This window comes from Schistocerca americana, chromosome 6, assembly GCF_021461395.2.
Source record: "Schistocerca americana isolate TAMUIC-IGC-003095 chromosome 6, iqSchAmer2.1, whole genome shotgun sequence".
NCBI lineage: Eukaryota > Metazoa > Arthropoda > Insecta > Orthoptera > Acrididae > Schistocerca > Schistocerca americana.
The window spans coordinates 586,224,245-586,246,589 of record NC_060124.1 but is presented as its reverse complement, the minus strand read 5'-3'; the positions used below and the strand labels follow the sequence as shown (position 1 = coordinate 586,246,589).

Sequence of the window (22,345 nt, the reverse complement as noted above, 5' to 3'; positions counted from 1 at the left end):
AATTATGGTTGTTCACGTGCCATATGATTCGTTGACTTTGGCAAGACACAGTCACCTTTGACACTAACCTAACCGAGGATGGATGGACAGGTGGATTAATTTGGATGATTAGCACATGGGCCGAAACCTTTGGCTACAGATAATTGTGTCAATATCATTTCGTATTAATATTCGTCGATATCTCCAAGTCACAATTAAACTGTCACGACTGAATCTTACTTACACGTTAGGCAACGAAAGAGAGGGAAAAAAAAGGTTCAAATAGCTCTGAGCACTATGGGACTTAACTTCTTAGGTCATCAGTCCCCTAGAACTTAGAACTACTTAAACCTAAGTATCCTAAGGACACGACACACATCTATGCCCGAGGCAGGATTCGAACCTGCGACCGTAGCGGTCGCTCGGTTCCAGACTGTAGCGCCTACAACCGCTCGGCCACCACGGCTGGCGAAAGAGAGCAATCTGTCTTCACAACCCCTCTTCCATAAAATAAACAAATAGCATAAAGTAAAGATATGTGTTGTCTGTGTCCTAGTCTGTTACTTTTTGCACATGCGTGTTGTCACGCGTAACAACATCGCTATGTCACGCACAAAACTAGTGCTCAACTGACCTTCATGTACGACAGTTGAGCCTTAAGTGTATTGTTGAGTGTGGGTGCTTGTAACAAATGTGTGTATAGTGTTGTGACATGACGATGAGGGAGGGGAGAGGTAGAAACCTAGCGCCGGTACAGATTCAGTTCGTCACGAATAGCACCATGTCGGCCTCTGGGTTTAATGTCCCCATGTGACATACGAATCTTAGAAAATCTGTGACATGCCCGTCCTCCGTGATTCACTGTGGAGAGTTTTGGAATTTAATGCGGCACATTGTCGCAGAGCCTGGAGGTCGGAAACATTACGTCATCGCCTCTCTTCCTGTGGTCGGGCAAGTGCTGACGGTGAAAATTTCTTCCATAACCAGGACTCGAACTGCCTCACTCCGAGACGAGTGTTAGCTCACAGTGAAAGTTGTTTGTCAAGTTCGTAGCTTTCACTACTAATTTATTTCGCGTAGTTTTAACTCGCAGATTCACTGCAAGATACATTCTGTAATAACGTGGCGAAGACTTGTTAGAGTTCCGGGTGAACGAACCAATCAAGCCCGCACCTGTTGGTGAACTGTGTGGGTAGTGTTTGAATCACACAATAGTGGGGGGCTAGCCTCTTGTCTGCTGCTTGCACTACATCCTGTATGGGCCGCTACGATTTTGGTAAGGTGCGAGATGGTATAAGGTGTGGAGTTATACTGAGTGTTTCATAGCTGTGATGTTACCTCGTGCCATTTGCAGAGAATAGTATTCGACGCACGGTACGAAATCGGTTTGCTATCAATCCATCCAAACAGTAGACCATTTAAATTCGTCGCACTCCCAGCCAGTGGGCTTTTTTCGGTGTTGTTAGACATATCTAATACATCTAGGCTTTCTCTTGTTTCAAGTTTTCATGAGTTGTAACCTGTTGTTCCACGTGCTGCGAGCGTTAATGTTATGAGTGTAATGGTGGCTTAACTACATTTTGTTAGTAACTGCATGCCGTTTTACTGAAACATTTTCGATATTAATTGAATTTGCTTGCCATCACTTTTACATTAAGACAGATTTACAAGGAGTTACATTCTGCTGTTAGTGTAACGATATACTACGTAGGAAAGACATTGCCATCAGCAAAGATAATTTCTTCTTTGTAAAATTGTTTCTATAAACGGGTTCAAGCTCTTGACCAATTACGGTAAGCATTACCTGTCGCGTTTCAATGCATTGCCTTTCAGAACAGAAGGTTGTGATCCAGCAGATGGAGATGGCAGAGTTACAGTTGATCATTTCAGGGGAAGAGTGAATACTTTTTGCTTGTTATGTGCAAGCTATCTTAACAGTCTGTCTCTAGCTGCACACTGTACTGCACCGAGTTACGAACCACGTTGCTTTACACGTTTTCACTCAAAGTGAAATGTTTCTTATGCCTACTCAGATTCACATAAATTCAATTGTCTTTTGGTACACGCCTTGGAAATCGTTCCCCCTACTAAAGTGTCCCCTGTCTAGCTAATATTCTACACATTTTGCAATCAGATCGCTTCACTACATTGATTCATGGTGTGGCGTTTATGCCACATACCTACCGATGTTTATTACATTTTTGTTGCTATATTTTAACGCTCATTGCAGGAAGATTCTGCTACGGGAGGCTAGCAAGTAGGTAGGATCACGAGGTAGACTCATCGAAGGCCGCGCCAGATGGTCACACAGCGTCAGAACAACCGGAGGAACAAGAGCGTTATCCTACTGGAGCAGAGTGAAAATGGGGATTCGCCTACCCCACTGGGCGTCAAGAAGGGAATCTTTTATAATTTCTATTTACTGTTTGAATATTAAGATACAGTTCCAACCGTGCTGATGACGTTATTTGAACTGAGAACTCGGTAATCATAGTTTCATAAGGGAATGCTAACTACAAATTTTAGTTGCTGTCAGTGCTTATCGATGGAAAAGATGGAACAATCACAAGTGGGTTCCGAGAGGGCATAAACCCGTGTATAAAATCTGATCTCACATAAAGACGCAAATAGTTTGTTGAAAATTACCTCGGATGACGTACTTGTGCGAAGATTGGCTTTTTCAAGGTGGCGATATGGGGACTAGCGTGTGAAATGCAACTTGGTGTAAAAACTGAATTAATTGTCAAATTTGCATCGGAAAAAAACATACGTGTGCGATCTCATGTTGATTTGTGGATATGGGGAACTAATGATTAATGACCGGGAATCTTGTGATTATTAACGATAGAATGGCTCTCAGAACCTTTTTCTTGATTTCTTGGCTTCTATTAATTGAAATAAAAATCCAATGGCATCCAAATACTCCATAATTTCAAGTTTAATAACACTGAATTCTTTCCCGTTTGCCACTTCGTCAGACACTGTTTACTTCATGCACTTCAGAGCCTGCGGCCAGCGGAGAAGAAAAAGCACGATGCCTCCACTTCTGTCAGGGATAGCGAGCGCGGACGTACTGAAATCCACTGCGTCTGTTGATACTGTCAATTTTTTTTCCTAGGAAATGTTATCTTCAGGAACACAGTGTGTAGTATTTGAGGGTAACAATTTGCATCTCTTGGGAATTATACTTCCCCTACACTGGTGAATACTTCACACTTGCCATCCCTGTGCATGGGTGTGTAACGTCCACGACCCTTCGCAGAACATCTACATTGATGGTCCGCAATCCACCTTACGGCGCGTGGTGGAGGATACCCCATGCCCCTGCTACTAATTTCCACTTCTGTTCCATTTGCAAACCGAATGAGGGAAAAACGACTATCTATATGCCTCCGCATGAGCCCTAACTTATCTTTGTGTTCCTACGCGCTATGTGATCAAAAGTATATGGACAACCCAAACAACATACTTTTTTATATATTAGGTGCATTGTGCTGCCACCAACTGACAAGTACTCCATATCAGCGACCACAGTCATTAGACATAGTGAGAGAGCAGAATGGGGTCCTCCGCGGAACTCACGGACTTCAAACGTGGTCAGGTGATTGGGTGTCACTTGTGTCATACGTCTGTACGAGAGATTTCCACACTCCTAAACATCCATAGGTCCACTGTTTCTGTTGTGATAGTGAAGTGGAAACGTGATGGGACACGTACAGCACAAAAGCGTACAGGCTGACCTCACCTATTGACTGAGAGAGACCGCTGACAATTGAAGAGGGTCGTAATGTGTAATAGGCAGACATCTATCTAGACCATCACACAGGAATTCCGAACTGCATCAGGATCCACTGCAAGTACTATGACAGTTAGGCAGGAGGTGAGATAAATTGGATTTCATAGTCGAGCGGCTGCTCATAAGCCACACATCACGCCGGTAAATGCCAAACGACCCCTCGCTTGGTGTAAGGACCGTAAACATTGGACGATTGAACAGTGGAGAAACGTTGTGTGGAGTGACGAATCACGGTACACAATGTGGCGATCCGATGGCACGGTGTGGTGAATGCCCGGTGAACGTCATCTGCCAGCGTGTGTAGTGCCAACAGTAAAATTCGGAGCCGGTGGTGTTATGGTGTGGTTATGTTTCTCATGGAGGGGGCTTGCAACCCTTGTTATTATGCGTGGCACTATCGGAGCCTAGGCCTACATTGACATTTTAAGCACCTCCTTGCTACCCATTGTTGAAGAGGTATTCGGTGATGGCGATTGCATCCTTCAACACGATCGACCACCTGTTCATAATGCAAGGCGTGTGGCGGAGTGGTTACACGACAATAACATCCCTGTAATGGACTGGCCTGCACAAAGTCCTGACCTGAATCCTACAGAACACGTTTGGGATGTTTTGGAACGCCGACTTCGTGCCAGGCCTCACCGACCGACATCGATAACTCTCCTGAGTGCAGCACTGCGTGACGAATGGGCTGCCATTCCCCAAGAAACCTTCCAGCACCTGATTGAAAGTATGCCTGCGAGAGTGGAAGCTGTCATCAAGGCTAAGGGTGGGTCAACACCGCATTGAATTCCAGGATTACCGATGGAGGGGGTCACGAACTTGTAAGTCATTTTTAGAGAGGTGTCCGGATACTTTTGATCACATAGTGCATGTTGGAGGCAACAAAGCGTTGGGTTCGGACGCTTGTCTGCTCTGTAAAATAGGATTTATGGTGATCTGTGGCAACTCTACCGAAAGAGCGCTGTGCTGGTCCACGCACAAGTGTTTCGGAGCACAACGCTTCACCGTAAATTGTTGAACACGGAGCTCCGCAGCAGACCACCCGTACGTGTCCACATGAAGACAAAACGACAGTCTCAGGTACGATTGCAGTGGGCACGAGACCATCGGGGTTCGACCGTCGATCAATGGAAACATGTAGCCCCTTTGGGTGAACCACATTTTTAGTACACTAGGTCGACGGTCGTCTCCACAAAGGCGGTCATCGAGGTGAACGGCGGCTCGGAGTGTGTACAGCGGCACTGATGCAGTCTGGTGGGAGACATTCTCCTGTGCTAACACGGGACCTGTGATAGTCATCGAAGACACGCTGATAGCTGCGAACCAGCTGCATTCCGTCATGCTTGATGTCTTCCCCGATGCTGATGTCTTCTTTAAGCAGTGTAATTGTGTCCGTCTCTGAGTCAGAACTGTACTGCAGTTGTTTGAGGAGCATGATAGTGCACTCACGTCGATGTCTCGGCTACCAAATTCGCCCGATGTAAATCCTATGGAACCCACCGCGTACGTAAATCAGCGGCCCGTTGTTCACAATTACATTGAAGCGCCAAAGAAACAGGTGTAGTGATCCGTATTCAAATACAGAGAGATGTAAACACGTGCGTGAGACAGTTATTAGATGGGTTACTGCTGCTGTAATGCCAGATTATCAAGATTTAAGTGAGTTTGAACGTCGCGTTATAGTCGAAGCAGGAGCAGTGGGACACAGCGTCTCCGAGATAGCGATGAAGTGGCGATTTTCCCGTGCGACCATTTCACGGGTGTACCGAGAATATCAGAAGTCCGGTAAAACATCAAATCTCCGATGTCACTGCGGCTGGAAAAACATCCTGCAAGAGTGGGACCAACGACGACTGAAGAGAATCGTTCAACGTGACGGCAGTGCAACCGTTCCGCTAATTGCTGAAAATTGGAATGCTGGGCCATCAAGAAGTGTCAGCTAGCGAACCATTCAACGAAACATCATCGATTTGGGGCAACACAGCCGAAGGCCCACTCGTGTACCCTTGATGACTGCACGACACACAGCTTTACGCCTCGCCTGGGCCTATGAACACGGACATTGGATTGTTGATGACTGGAAACATGTTGCGTGGTCGGGCGAGTCTCGTTTCAAATTGTATCGAGCGGATGGACCGTACGGGTATGGAGACAAAGTCATGAATCCATGAGCCCTGCTTGTCAGAAGGACACTGTTCAGTCTGGTGAAGTCTCTGCGATGGTGTGGCGCAGCTGGAGTGATGCGGCACCCTTGATATGTCGAGATACGACTCTGACAGGTGACCCGTATGTAAGAATCCCGTCTGATCAACTGCATCCATTCGCGTCTATTGTGCATTCCGATGGACTTCGGCAATTCCAGAAGAACAATGCGACACCCCACATGTCCAGAATTGCTACAGAGTGGCTCCGGGAACATTGTTCTGAGTTTAAACAATTCCGCTGGCCACGAAACTCCCCATAGACGAAGATTGTTGAGCGTATGTGGGATGCCTTGGAACGTCCTGTTCAGAAGAGACCTCCATCCCCTCGTACGCTTACGGATTTATGGACAGTCCTTCAGGATCCTTGCAGCACTACTTCAGACATTAGTCGAGTCCATGCCGTGTCGTGTTGCGGCACTTCTGCGTGCTTGTGGGGACCCTACACGATATTAGGCACGTGTACCAGTTTCTTTGACTCTTCAGTGTACATGACCTGTGCGTAGACAACTAATGCCACATTCCTCGAGAAAGCTAGCAACAAAGTGTGGAATCACTGATAAAGCAGAATCAGTCATGTATTTGCTTCCAAGGACGTACAAAGAAGCTACCAAGTAGGTGGTCGTAATGTTTAGGCTTTTCAGTGTATAAGAGGGTATTTTTATTTATTCGGGGCGCTTCCCGTACATACTGTGTTTCTTTCTCTGTTTCTTTTGCTTGTGCCTTTTTCCCGCAATGACGCAGGGTCGGCGTGGTGAGTTGGATTTGGCAAGGTTAATTTAAGAGGTGGCCAGCTGCCCTTCCTGCCACCACCCTGTACCCCAGAGAACGGAAATAGTGTACCCCAATATAGCGTCCCCAGTGCTATATTACGAAAAGACTTAGAAAACGGTATTTATAAAGAAGAGACTTTTAAAAATTGAATATTATGAATTTTTATCATTTCTCTTTGTAAGTTTCGAGGGCAAAGAAATATAACAAAATGATCTAAACAGACGACAAGATACGCTCTTTTGTTAATTTTTCAGTCGTCTTCACTTCTTCTCTTGTCTTGGTTGTGTGTAGACGGACATCTTGCGTGTGCTGGCAAATGTAAGCATAATTGTATGAATTAAGCAGATAATATATTGTTTTAATATCATTGTTCACTTTTAATTTTTAACAGGTGATCCCGATTTCATGTCCGCCTTCCTTTGAATTAACCTGCATTCGAGTAATTTACAGTTCCACAATCGCAGCAGCCGATGCAGCCAACGACGCCATTACGTGGCGATATTAACTTATAAAAAATTAGCGGAAGCGAAAAACTCGCCCGCTATTAACATAATATTTTCAGTACCATAGCCGAGAGCCAGAGCCAGGACTCTGACTACAATACAATGGTTAACGGAGGTAAGAAAAAATACTCTCGCGCGTGTGTGGGCCGCAGTTGTAGTTAATACCTAAAGATTTTTTGCTTTAAAGTGGACTAGCCGAGGAAATTAATATGAAAAGTTTATTCCATTGTTCAACTTATATGCTCATGTTTTAAGATTCAGCCAGTCTAACATTCATTAACGTAACAAATAATTTAAGATTAATATTGTTAAAAAGGAGAACTTCACGAAAGCATTTAATCGTAAATCAAAATTGAATGAAATATAATTTTTATTAAGGCCCACCATGTAAGTCGGCAACAATCAGTAATAATAATAATAATATATTAAATTACGACGGCCGAAGGACGCGAGACCAACTGTCTGCGTCTAGTGTAATCCATGGAATAGTGCGAATGTGTTCAGATGTCTCCGAGCCGTGTAACTGAGGCGGGACGTGGGGACCAGCCCGGTATTCACCTAGTGGGATGTGGAAAACCGCCTAAAAACCACATCCAGGCCAGAAGACCGGCCTCCGTCGTTAAGCCGCCGGGCGGATTCGATCCGGGGCCGGCGCGCCTACCCGAGTCCAGGAAGCAGCGCGTTAGCGCTCTCCCCTAACCTGGCGGGTTGCTTTCCGTACTTACTAACACAGTTAAAAGTTGTTCTAAACCTGACTGGCGCGTTAGAACAGGCGGCGGTAGCGAGCTAGGTTGTGGAGTAGAGTGGGAGCCACTAGTGTGCCGCGTTCAGAGATCACTGTGCGTGCCACAGGCCTGGACCCGGCGCGGCCGCTGGTGAGGGCGGCGCTGCGGCTGGCGCAGGGCGACGCCGGCCACGTGCAGACGCTGCACACCAACGCCGGCCACTACGGCGAGCTGGCGACGCCGCGCATGGCGCACGTCTCCGTCTGCGTCAACGGCGGCCGCCTGCAGCCCTTCTGCCTCGACAAGACAGGTGAGCGGCGGCGGCGGCGGCGGCGGCGGCGGCACACCGGCACTTCTCTGCACAGCGCGGGCCACACGTTACACGTTCTACCGGGTCATCACAAAGTCAGTATAAATTTGAAAAATGAATAAACCACAGAATAATGTAGATAGAGGGGTACAAATTGACACACACACTTGGAATGACATGGGCTTTTATTAGAACCAAAAAAATACAAAGGTTAAAAAAATGTCCGACAGATGGCGCTTCATCTGATCAGTTGTTGTTTTTGTGGTCTTCAGTCCTGAGACTGGTTTGATGCAGCTCTCCATGCTACTCTTTGCTGTGCAAGCTACTTCATATCCCAGTACCTACTGCAACCTACATCCTTCTGAATCTGCTTGGTGTATTCATCTCTTGGTCTCCCTCTACGATTTTTACCCTCCACGCTGCCCTCCAATACTAAATTGGTGATCCTTTGATGCCTCAGAACATGTCCTACCAACCGATCCCTTCTTCTAGTCAAGTTGTGCCACAAACGTGTCTTCTCCCCAATCCTATACAACACCTCCTCATTAGTTATGCGATCTACCCATCTAATCTTCGGCATTCTTCTATACCACCACATTTCGAAAGCTTCCATTCTCTTCTTGTCTAAACTATTTATCACCCATGTTTCACTTCCGTACATGGCTACACTCCATACAAATTCTTTCAGAAACGACTTCCTGACACTTAAATCTATACTCGATGTTAACAAATTTCTCCTCTTCAGAAACGCTTTCCTTGCCATTGCCAGTGTACATTTTATATCCTCTCTACTTCGACCATCATCAGTTATGTTGCTCCCCAAATAGCAAAACTCCTTTACTACTTTAAGTGTCTCACTTCCTAATCTAATTCCCTCAGCATCACCCGACTTAATTCGACTACATTCCATTATCCTCGTTTTGCTTTTGTTGATGTTCATCTTATATCCTCCTTTCGAGACATTGCCCATTCCGTTCAACTGCTCTTCCAAGTCTTTTGCTGTCTCTGACAGAATTACAATGTCATCGGCGAACCTCAAAGGTTTTATTTCTTCTCCATGGATTTTAATACCTACTCCGAATTTTTCTTTTGTTTCCTTTACTGCTTGCTCAATATACAGATTGAATAACATCGGGGAGAGGCTACAAGCTTGTCTCACTCCCTTCCCAACCACTGCTTCCCTTTCATGCCCCTCAACTCTTATAACTGCCATTTGGTTTCTCTACAAATTGTAAATAGCCTTTCACTCCCTATATTTTACCCCTGCCACCTTCATAATTTGAAAGATCGGAATAGCAATAATTAGCGTAACAAAGCAAGACAAAGCAAAGATGATGTTCTTTACAGGAAATGCTCAATATGTCCACCATCATTCCTCAACAATAGCTGTAGTCGAGGAATAATGTCGTGAACAGCACTGTAAAGCGTGTCCGGAGTTATGGTGAGGCATTGGCGTCGGATGTTGTCTTTCAGCATCCCTAGAGATGTCGGTCGATCACGATACACTTGCGACTTCAGGTACACCCCAAAGCCAATAATCGCACGGACTGAGGTCTGAGGACCTGGGAGGCCAAGCATGACGAAAGTGGCGGCTGAGCACACGATCATCACCAAACGACGCGCGCAAGAGATCTTTCACGCATCTAGCAATATGGGGTGGAGCGCCATCCTGCATAAACGTCGTACGTTCCAGCAGGTGTTTATCAGCTAGGTTGTGGACGATGCGATTCTGTAACGTATCGGCGTACCTCTCACCCGTCACGATAGCAGTTAGAAAACCAAAATCACGCATTTCCTCGAAGAAAGAAGGCCCGATAACCGTAGATGTGCTAAATACAACCCATACCGTGACTTTGTCGTCGTGCAATGGAGTTTCCACGACAGTTCTAGGATTTTCGGTAGCCCAAATTCTGCAGTTGTGGTCGTTGACAGACCCTCGGAGCGTGAAATGAGCTTCGTCGGTCCACAACACGCTACTCAACCAATCGTCATCTTCCGCCATCTTTTGAAACGCCCACACCGCAAATGCCCTCCGCTTCACTAAATCGCTACGTAACAGTTCATGATGCCGATGGATTTTGTACGGATAGCATCGGAGGGTACGCCTACGTGCCAACCAAACAGTAGTGTATGGAATACCGGTGCGACGTGCGACTGCATGAGCCCTGACTTCCCCGTGCGTAGACGAATCCGCTACAGTCTCCATTTCTTCCTGAACTGTCTCAGCAGCATTACGCCTCGTGCTCGGTCGGCCACTACGGGGTCTATCCTCTAAACAACCCGTGGCTTCGAACTTCGAAATCATTCTCGCCACAGCTGCATTTGTCAACGGACCTTCACCCATTCGAATCCCCTTCCTATGGGGATAGGATCGTAACGCTGAACTAGCACATTCGCCATTCTGATGATCGTCGTCGTCGTCGGCTGATACTCGTATCCGAGTTTTCATTTCTCTCCTGAGATTTCCTTTGTCACGGTTCAGGCGTGGAAGTGTCGTTGATGGCTTAGCAATCCAATCCTAGCGTGGAACAGGCGGCCACAGACATTACAGCTGATGGAAGGTGGAGGACGTGGCTGAGCCTGGAGGAGTTTACGTCTCTGGCGTTTGTCATTCTCCGTTCTTCGACGTTCCAGCTCAAAGTTTTGAAGAGCATTTGAGGTAACTGAGCGCCAGCGACTTCGGTCTTCTGCTATTGTGGACCAGTTACTCGGATCGATGTTCAAGTTTTTCAGATTTTTCTTGTACTGATCCTTATAACGTTTGAGAGGGGCACCTCGTGGCCTTTTACCTGTGTTCACTTCGCTGTACAGCATTTGGCGTGGAAGTCTGTCATTTTTCATCCGCTGGACATGTCCGACCCATCTGAGTTGATGCCCAATGATAAGAGCTTCCATGCTATGCATTTTTGCTTTCTCTAGAACAGCCGTGTTGGATATGAAGTCATCCCATTTCAGGTTCATGATATATCTTAGCTTCTGTTGGTTGAAGCGTTCTAGTTTCTTCAGATCGCAGCGATACAACGTCCAGGTTTCGCAACCATATAGCAGGGTGGAAATGACTACAGCTTTGTACACCATCAGTTTGGTGTACAGTGTTAGGTCTTTATTCAGGAAGACACGCTTTGTAAGACGACCAAATGCTACATGTGCAGCACGTACTCTATTCTCCACTTCTTTTCCAGATGAGCAGTTGGATGACAGTATGCTTCCCAGGTAGAGGAAATGGTCCACTTGTTCCAGGAGTGTATCATAGATGGATATGCTGAAGTCAGGAACGGAGGAGCCAGGAGTTGGCTGCGCCATCACCTTTGTCTTTGAAATATTGATGGAGAGACCAAATCGTTCGTACGCCCTGCTGAAGGAATCAACTGACAGCTGCAACTCTGCAGGTGAATGAGCTGGAGAGGCATTGTCATCAGCATACTGCAGCTCTGTCACACGAGTGGTACTGGTGAACCTTTTTGAATGGAGTCTGGACTGGTTGAATAATCCTCCATCAAACCTGTACTTTAGTTCTATTCCTGCATTGTTTACGGTTGTCTCGTAAAGCATAGCTGGCAGGTACAATGCAAATAATGTAGGTGCAAGAACGCATCCTTGTTTAAGCCCACTTGTTATTGGGAATTCACCAGTCATTTCATTCTGGCAGAGGACCTGTCCAGTCATATCAACGTGGAGAGCTTCAATCAGGTCAACAAAATGTTCAGGGCAGCCGAAGCGTTTTAAGACCATCCACATGGCTTCTCTGGGAACTGTATCAAAGGCCTTTTCTAGATCGTAGAAAACAAGTAGTAAAGGCTTTTGCTGTTCTCTGCACTTCTCCTGTAGTTGTCGTGCACAGAAGATCATGTCAATTGTCCCTCTTGAAGGTCGAAACCCGTATTGAGACTCAGGTAGTATAGTCTCTGAAAGTGTCTGGAGGCGATTTAAAAGGATTCTTGCAAAAATTTTTCCAGTGACAGAGAGTAGAGATATTCCCCGGTAGTTACCACAGACGCTTCTGTCGCCCTTTTTGAAGATGGTGACAATTGTGGAGTTCTTCAAGTCAGCTGGTACCTTGCGGGTTTCCCACATTAATATAATAAGTGAGAAGAGTCTAGTTTTTAGAGGCAAGCCGCCACCCTCAATAAGCTCCATCGGGATGCTGTCAGGTCCAGGAGCCTTCGCAGGTTTCACACTCTTGAGTGCATTGCAAAATTCTTGAAAAGTTGGAGGATCAGCCAGCCAGGGTTTTGGAGGGTGCTGTGGGACATTTTTGAGAAAATCTCCAGCGGCAGTAGAAGGGCTGTTTAACAGTGAGCTGAAGTGCTCTTTCCAACGATTTAAGATGTCCTGACTTTCAGTAAGAATGGTGGAGTTGTCAGCAGCTTTAAGTGCTCCTGATGATGAGCGGATAGGTCCATACAGCTCTTTAATACCAGCGTAAAAGCCACGCAGGTTCCTTGCATCAGAAAGATTTTGGAGTTCTGTGGCTTTCTGTTGCCACCATTTGTTCTTGATTACTCGTATTTCACTTTGACATTTCTGCTTGAGTTCTAGAAAGTGTGCAGGTTCCTTGCATCAGAAAGATTTTGGAGTTCTGTGGCTTTCTGTTGCCACCATTTGTTCTTGATTACTCGTATTTCACTTTGACATTTCTGCTTGAGTTCTAGAAAGTGTGCTTTCTTTTCTGCGCAGGATGGATCTTGAGCAAGGGATAGGTAAGCATCCCGCTTTGCATTGATGATGGCTTGGATTTCTCCGTGGTTGTCATCAAACCAGTCACTTCTTTTCCGTGCACTACAACCAACAACATTCTCAGCAGTTTCTTTGATGATGTTCTTTAATGTGGTCCATTCTTGTTCGACGTCATCTGTGGTTGCTGGAGCTTTGTTAAGTTGTTCGGACAGTATGTCTTGGAAGTGTGAGCGAACATTTTTGTTGTTCAGGTTGCTTATGTTGAATTTTCTGCGTGGTGGGTTTGAAAAGTGGGATCGTGGCTTGCGATACTTTGGTACTCTCAAACGGCTGACTAAAAGTCTATGGTCCGTCCAGCACTCATCGATGTTTAGTGCTGCTTTTGTGATGAGAATGTCTTTCTTGTCACGCTGTCGCGTAATAACGTAGTCTATAAGATGCCAATGTTTAGAGCGTGGGTGCATCCATGTGGTCTTATAGCGGTTACGCAAACGGAATTGGGTATTGGAGATGAAAAGCTCGTGCTCAGCACATAGACCAAGAAGTAGCAACCCATTTGCATTGCAGTTTCCCACCCCTTGTTTACCCATGACATCTCTCCAAAAACGGTTGTCCCTTCCCACTCTGGCATTGAAATCACCAAGTAAAATTAATTTATCTTGAATGGGTATTTTAGAGAGAGTACTGTTCAGTTGGTGGTAGAACTGATTCTTTGTGTCTTCATCACTGTCTAAAGTAGCAGCATATGCAGAGACGAAGGTGATGAATCTGTCTGAACCAATGGGTACTCTAAGAGTCATCAGTCTTTAATTAATTGAGACAGGTGTAAGTCGAAGATCTTTCACTATTTTCGTTTTTACGGCAAATCCTGCACCATGGATGCGTGGTTCTCCTGCATCCTTTCCCTTCCAGAAGATGGTGTACCCTGAACGTACCTCACTGATGTGTCCCTCACCTGAGAGTCTTGTCTCACTCAAGGCAGCTATGTCTATATCTAGACGGGCTAGTTCTTGGGTGATAAGAGCGGGTCTTCTCTCTGGTCTGTAATTGTTCACGTCCAGGAGGGTCCTGACATTCCATGTCCCTATTGTCATAATCATTTCATTCTTCTTTTGTTTACGTCCGCAGTATAAGGAGTGACCTACTGGGTGCGGATTCCCAGCCCGGTTCAAGTGTGACTTCCGATGTTTAGCCCACATTTTCTAGGGCCTTCCCCATTCAGGGTGGGCAGCGGTCATCCTAAATAGGCCTGCTCAGTCGCAGATGCAGGACCGGATTCCCGAGTAGTCACACGGGTTCTCAGGAAGGCGACCATCACACACCTGCCGCCAGTGTGCAGGTCCAGACTAGTAGCTTCCAGCCTCACTCGGAGCCTGCTACCATCGTCCTTATCCCATCGCCATTGGTCTTTAGAGAAAATGACAGGAGAAATTGCCATTTGCGTGAATTTCTTTAAGGTGGATTACAGCTTGCGAGGAAGTGACCCACACACTATGATTCTGGAACAATTCATCACGGCACATATGTATGTGACATGTGGCTTCAGGTACCAGAACTGCAACGAACTGCCGCGAGCTCAATGATGGCTGAGCGGCGCCTTTACAGCCAGTTCGTCTGGCATGACCTCTTCCGCCTCCACGATCTTTGAGAACCTGGGATATAAGATTCTTCTTCCGCTCGCTTCGCCGTTGGGTCGGAGGGTAGATAATAGATACTAGAGAGGAAAGTGAAAGACACCCTTGGGCCTCGGAAACCTAATACCGTTGGGGTCGAAGAAACCAAGAGTTGGCCGAGGGGGGCCGGATAGGAAAGGAAACAGGAGAAGCCTGACACAAGTAAGTGGAAGTAATGCCAGGCTTAGCTAAGGGCCCGTGTGGTTGCCACCCACATACTCCCAAGACGGGAGCCCCCTGCGGACCCTGATGATACAGCTTCACTAAAAGCGCCTTTTCGGGTAACGTCAACATACTGTGACTGCTGGCGCATCTGATTCTCTCTCTCTCATTTCAGCTCCTTTTATACACGATTGCCATGCGGAGTCACTGACGTTTTGCTGTCCAGCTCCATCAGTCGGACATTTTGTGAACTTTGCTTTTTTTGTTCTAATAAAACCCCATGTCATTCTAAGCATGTGTGTCAATTTTTACGTCTCTATCTACATTATTCCGTGGTTTATTCAGTTTTCAAATTTATATATCACCCGGTACATCTACACTCCTTTGGCGGAGTCTACCCTCTACCACTGCTACTCATTTCCATTCCTTTTCCACTAGCTAATACATCGATGGAAAAACGCCTGTCGACACGTCTCCGTATGAGTCCTAATTCCTCCTATCTTATCTTCGCGGTTCTTACGCGAAATGTATACCTAATAGCCAAATAAACTTGTACACGTGCCTAGTATCGTGTAGCGATCCCGCGAGCACGCAGTACTGCCACAACAAGACATGGTGTCGACTAATGTCTGAAGTATTCCTAGAGAGAATTCACGCCATGAATCGTGCAGGGCTGTCCACAAAACCTAAAGAGTACGAGGGGACATATCTTCTGACACAGCACGTTGCAAGGCATCCCACATATGCCCAATAATGTTCGCCTCTGCCGAGTTTGGGTGCCAGCGGAAGTGGCTAAAACCCAGAAGAGTGTTGGTGGAGCCACTCTGTAGCAATTCTGGACTTGCGCGATGTTGCATCGTCCTGCTGGAATTGCCCAAGATGGTCGGAATGCACAATGGACATGAATGGATGTAGGTGATCGGGCAGAATGCTTACGTAGATGTCACCTGTCAGAGTCGCATCTAGACGTGTCAGGGGTCCCATATCACTTCAACTGCACACTCACCACACCATTACAGAGCCTCCACCGGCTTGAACAGTTCCCTGCTGACATGCACGGTCCGTGGATTCACGTCCATCCTCTCGAAACAATTTGAAACGGGACTCGTCCGACCAGGCAACACGTTTCCAGTCCAATGTCGGTATTGACGGGCGCAGACAAGGCATAAAGCTTTGTGTCGTGCAGTCATCAAGGGTACACGAGTGGCCCTTCGGCTCCGAAAGTCCATATCGATGATGTTTTGTTGAATGGTTCGGACGCTGACACTTGTTGATGATCCGGCATTGAAATCAGCTGCAAATTCCAGAAGCGTTGCACTTCTGTCACGTTGAACGACTCTCTTCAGTCGTCGTGGGTCCGGTTCTTGCAGGATCTTTTTCCGGCTGCAGCGATGTCGGAGATTTGATATTGTAGCGGATTCCTGATATTCATGGTACAATCGGGAAATTACTGTGCGGGAAAATCGCCACTTTGTAGCTACCTCGAAGATATTGTGTCCCATCGCTCGTGCTCCGACTATAACACCACGTTCCAACTCACTTAAATCTCGATAACGTGTCACTGTAGAAGCAGTAATCGATCTAACAACTACACCAGACACTTGTTGTCTTACACAGCCGTTGCCGACCGCAGCGCCGTATTCCTCCTGTTTACATAACTCCGTATTAGAATACGCTGCCTGTATCAGTTTCTGTGGCACTTCGTTGTATGCTCGCGGCAATAGAATGGTTAGGCAGTCAACTTCATGTACCGTTTCTCTAAACTTTACTAATAGTGTTCTTCGAAAAGAAATTCGCCTTCCTTGCAGGGATTCCTATTTCAGTTCCCGAATAATCTCCGTACCACTTGCATGTTGTTCGAACAGACCGGGAACAAATCCAGCAGCCCGCCTGTGGGGCGGCGTGTAAATTATCAAACGGTCCTTACTTCGATATGTCGTTACGAAAAGACACTTAAATTGTCTGTGCGTGCTTTCCATCTACCTTAGTCGTACAGAGGAGCCCGAAAATTATATTTGCGGTTAGCCAGAAAGCGATGGAGAATGTAGTGGCCATAACTTCCAGCCTGCAAGTCCACATTACTCTTTGTGCTCACTCAAGAAAAATGTACATACTTGATATTTAGTCAGCGGGATCAGGAACTACGACTATAAAAGCTCAAAACTCCAGCTGATTGATATATTTTTTAAAATTTCACACGCACGAAATATAATAACATCTCTAACAATAATAGTAATTAATAATAATAATATCCCTTTCCGAGACAGCACTGTGAATATTTCAGAGGCGATCTCTACGGCAAGTTCCAAGTAAAATGGTATATCACCCTGACTGACAATCACCGAAAGTTAATTGCTCGCCTTAAAAGTAGAGAATTAATCTCGTCACTTGCCACACGGTTTCGTCGACATTGCAGGCGGCACACAAAGTTACTTCCGTGAAAGCTAAGCGACCCACGTCGGTGTACGGTCCTCGCGAGTTCACGGCCTACTTCTACGGAGAACGCATTTAAGTCTGCCCAGTTCTGACGGCGTCCGAGGCACAGCGCGCGCAGGCGTTTGACTGACGCGGGCACATTATTTTGTTTTGCCTTAGGGCGCAAAAACAATTGCGGCCATATGCGCCCGCGTCAAAACTATAGATTACGAAAACAGAGAGGAATTAAAAAACGACTAAACGTCATTCCCAAGCAGCTAAAAACAGTGTCGTGGAGAAAGGGCTACTAAAGACGCCATACAGAAACGGAGGTCAGAAACTAAAAACTAAAAATTAAATTGCTTTGACAGATAAAAAGTAAAACGTGGTCGACAGCCCGCGCGTCATTTGCTTAAACGGTCGATAACTCAGACGGCAAACCCAAGCGAGAACGTAAACGATTTAAAAAATTGACGTTCCGTCATGAAGTGGCTGACAGTTAAAACTTGGGCCCAATGTGTACAAAGGTAGGGGGGTAGCGCCACTTAGCAAATGACGATGTCTAAAAAGGCTGTGTCCAATACGCTACCGAGTTAAAATGACCTCCTCCAGGTGGGAGCGCCGAGAGGAGGTTGTCCAAGCCTCTGGGGGAGGCTTAATAATCCTGAGCTTATTCCCATGAAGGGAGGACCAATGGCGATGCCAAAGGGACACCACCTCGTGACAGACAGCAACACTGAGATCGATGGAGGAAATGTAGGAACTTGTGGGCTAAGGTACGAGGACTGCAGCCTTGGCACACCGACATGACCAGAAACTCACAGAAACATCACACTGGCTCCATCAAGAGTGAGCAAGTGAACGCTTTCCTGGACCCGCTGCACTAAGGAATAAGTGGTGTACAGGACACATAGACTTTGAAGAGCGCTGAGAGAGTCTGAGCAGAGGACACAATTCGAAAGTATGTACTCCGTGGCCTCATACAGGGCGAAGAGCTCGGCTGTAAGTACTGAGGAGTGTGGCAGAAGCAGATATCTAAAGACACGTGTGCCAATGACGAAGGCACACTCGATCCCACAGTCAGTCCGAGAGCTATCAGTGTATACAAACGTACTATGGTGAAGTTCCATGCGACGGCCGTGAAACTGAAGGCGATAGAGCGAGACTGGAGTAATGTCTGTAAGAAGCGAATGAAGGCCAAGGTTAACATGGGCCGCTTCACGAAGCCAAGGTGCTCAAGGGTTCACACCCACTGGGAAAGTTGCAGGTAGTGTGAAGTTAAGGCGCCATAGCAAGTGCCGAAAGCGAACTTCTGGACGTAACACAGAAGAGGGACACGTCCCATACTGGCGACCAAAGGAGTCATCGAAGAAAGAGGCATAGGATGAGTGGCCACGCATAGCAGACAAACAGCGTGCATACCTTCTGAGGAGGAAGTCACGGCGGTAGGACAGTGGTAGTTCCACAGCTTCATCACACAGACTCTCAATCGGGGCAATGTAAGAGGCGCCATAGGCCAAACAGATGTCACAATGGTGGATAGTGTTGAGACGGTGTAAGAGGGATGGACGTACAGACGCATTAACAAAGCATCCATAGTCGAGTTTCGAACGGACAAGGGACCGATACAAACGGAGGACGGTGGCTCGATCAGCACCCCATAAAGTACCATTGAGGGCACGTAGGACATTGAAGGACCGCGTACAGTGTGCTGCCAAGTAAGAGACATGGGCCGGCCGCGGTGGTCTAGCGGTTCTAGGCGCTCAGTCCGGAACCGCGCGACTGCTGCGGTCGCAGGTTCGAATCCTGCCTCGGGCATGGATGTGTGTGATGTCCTTAGGTTAGTTAGGTGTAATTAGTTCTAAGTTCTAGGGGACTGATGACCACAGATGTTAAGTCCCATAGTGCTCAGAGCCATTTTTTAAGAGACATGGGAGGACCATTCCTATCGAGCATGAGCCCCTGGAATTTCGTAGTTTCAACGAACGGAAGAACAGGCCCAATATGTAAAGATGGTGGGCGAAAGCAATTGCACCGAAATAAATTCATACGGACAGTGTCAGTGAAAACCGAAAGCCATTGTCGACGTTCCAGGAGTAAAGACGATCAAGACATCGCTGAAGATGCCGCTGAGTGAGTCTCCGCAGAACGGCAATAGATGGCAAACTCGTCAAAAAAAAAAAAAAATAACGGACCCGGAGATGCCTAGCGGGAGACAGGCCATGACAGGGTTAACGGCGATAGCAGAGAGGACAGCGCTCAGGACGGAGCCCTGAGGCACACTGTTTTCCTAGATAAAGGTGTCCGACAAGGCAGAACCCACACGCATCTCGAAAACTCGGTCTTTTAAAAAGATGCCACAATGGAAACAGTGCAGGCGGCCACGGAAGCCCCACGTGCAAAGATTACTGAGGATACCAGTTCTCCAGCAGGTGTCTTAGGCCTTCTCCACATCGAAAAACACGGCCATAGTGTGGGATTTCCGCAGAAAACCATTCATGACATGGGTGGACAAAGTAACGAGATGCTCAACTGCAGAACGCCGCTCTCGAAATCCACACTTTGCATTCGTCAGTAAATTGCAAGACTCGAGCTGGGCATGAATCATACATTCCATCACTTTGCAAACGCAGCTGGTGAGACAGATGGTATGATAGCTAGAAGGAAGGTTTTTGTCCTTACCGGGCTTAGGTATGGGTATGACGGTGGCTTCACTCCAAAGTCCGGGAAATGTGTGCTCTGTCCAGATGAGGTTGTACGTGTTAAGCAGAAAGTGCTTGCCCGCAAGAGAGAGGTGCTGCAACATCTGAATGTGGACGGCGCCTGGCCCTGGGGCGGAGGATCGGGATGAACTGAGAGCATGATGTAGCTCCGCCATAGTAAAGGCGGCATTGTAGAACTCACGACCCGGAGAAGGGTATTGCCCGAGCCCCCTCCGCCCGTTTCCGATGGAGGAAGGCCGGGTGACAGTGGGAAGAGGAGATTGAAATGTCCGCAGAGTGGCGTCCCAAGGTGTTGGAGATAGCAGCAGGGTCCACAATGGCATCAACTGCTACTGTCAGGCCGGATGTAGGGGAATGGATCTTGGCCCCAGAGAGCAACTGGAGGTTGGCCCACGCGACAGAGTAAGGGGTGGAACTGTGAAAAGAACTAGTGAATGAAATCCAGCTAGCTCTTTTGCTATCCCGAAGAATGTGGCAACACTTTGCATGCATCTGTTTATAATGAGTGCAGTTTGCCATCGTAGGATGACGGTTAAAAAAGCGGAGAGAACGTCTCCGTGCTCGAATTGCGTCGCGGCACGCCTCAGTCCACCAAGGGACGGGGACACGACGTGGTAAAGAGGGAGTGCGAGGAATGGAACGTTCTGCAGCAGTAAGGATAACATTTGTGAGATGTTCCACCTGGTCATCACAACTGGGGAAATCTTGTTCTTCGAAGGTCGCCAGGGAGGAGTAAAGCTGCCAGTCAGCCTTAGTAAGCTGCCATTTGGGTGTGCACGCAGGTAGGGTAGGAGTCAGCAGAGGAAGAGCACACAGGAAATGGTTGCTCGAGTTGGTGTCAGAAAGAACGGACCACTCAAGACGATGGGCAAGCAGGGCAGTGCAGAGGGATAGGTCCGAATGGGAATAAGTGTGTGAGGAGTCAGAAAGGAAAGTGGGTGCTCCTGTGTTAAGGCAGAAGAGGTTAAGTTGATTAAGAAGATCAGCCAAGAGGGCACCTCACTCAAAGGTCCTGGGAGAACCCCAAAGGGGATGATGCGCATTAAAGTCATCGAGCAGCAAAAATGTGGGAGGTAGCTGCCCAATAAGCTGAAGAAAGTCTGCCCTGGTGACATAGAATGACGGAGGGACATAAATGGTACAGAGGAAAAGAGTCAGGTAGGGAAGGAAGACGCAAACTGCAACAGCTCGAAGATAGGTAGTCTGGGAGATGGGTTGACTATGAACGACATCCCGTATGAACAGCATGACGCCCCCATGAGATGGAATGCCGACCTCTGGTCAAACCGAACTAGGAAGGAATGTGAAAGTTCAAACCGGTCGTGAGGACGCAATTTCGTTTCCTGAAGGCAGAGTAGAAGGGGACGCTGCGATTCTAAAAGCAGCTGTAAATCTTCTTTGTGGGATCGAAGGCCGCGAACGTTCCATTGGAAGAGAGTCATGATGAGGAACAGATGTAGGAGTGTGACCACGGTGGCTGCCGAGTGACAGCATGTGAGGAGTCGCTGCCACAGGGCACAGAAGCAGGAGGATACTGCTGAGTGGGATCCACAGAAGCATCAGCTTTATTGTGCTGTCGGTCTGTGGAGCCCAACGCTGAAAACCAGTTGGTGGTGTGCGCGCCGGCGACACAGAGGCCGGGCGGGCTAAGATATCACAACACCGTGGAGGAGGATCTTAGAGTCGGCGAAGGAGAACAACGTTTGCCTTTAGTGGACCTTTTAGAGTTAGCAGAGGAAGACTCGGGTGTTGTTTGACTGGAAGGACATAGCAAGTCTTCACAGGAATACTCCTTCTGTCCTTTCTGGCCTACTGGTTGTGTAGCTGGTGGTTTCGCGTCTCGTGCTAGAGTTTGATGGTTCGTTGCAAGCTGGATGAGGGGGGGGGGGGTGATGATGTTACCTTGACACTGCGCGATTTTACAACTTCAGAGCTGAATTTGAGGTCGGATGACTGCGCAGCCATGTCCTTCATGCAGCGAGGGTAACAAGAACGGAACTACAGGTGCCAGACGGCAGAATGTAGGGTTTGTGACTAGCTAATGACTTGTGAGCGACGGGGTTTTTCCCAGATCTCTTGGACAGGTCGCTCATCAAGATACACGGGACAATTCCGAGAGGAGGCGGCATGGCCGCCTCTGCGGTTGATACAGCGTGGTGGAGGAGGCAGACAATCGCCCTCATTCACGTCACTACCACAGGTTACACATTTAGCTGCGTCGACAAGACATTCTAGTGTGGATGAGACAATGAGACTGGTACGGTCGGACTGTGAAAATTTCATAGCCTGCTTTGATTTTGGGCGGAAGCACTACTCTATCAATGGTGAGAAAAAGAGTGCGCGTTGGCACTTAAGAGGAATCTACCATCTACATCACCCAATGGACGTAATTCAAAGTTCCAAC

At 47.3% G+C, this 22,345-nt stretch overlaps 1 protein-coding gene across 1 annotated transcript in view; it reads left to right on the top strand.

The window, feature by feature from the left end:
• LOC124620301 overlaps positions 1 to 22,345 on the top strand; it is a 170,557-nt gene that overhangs the window by 99,866 nt on the left and 48,346 nt on the right. Inside the window, exon 6 of the mRNA XM_047146973.1 lies at positions 8,109 to 8,386. Within this exon, the coding sequence (XP_047002929.1) occupies positions 8,109 to 8,386 (278 nt within the window). The remainder of the gene's footprint in view (positions 1 to 8,108; positions 8,387 to 22,345) is intronic.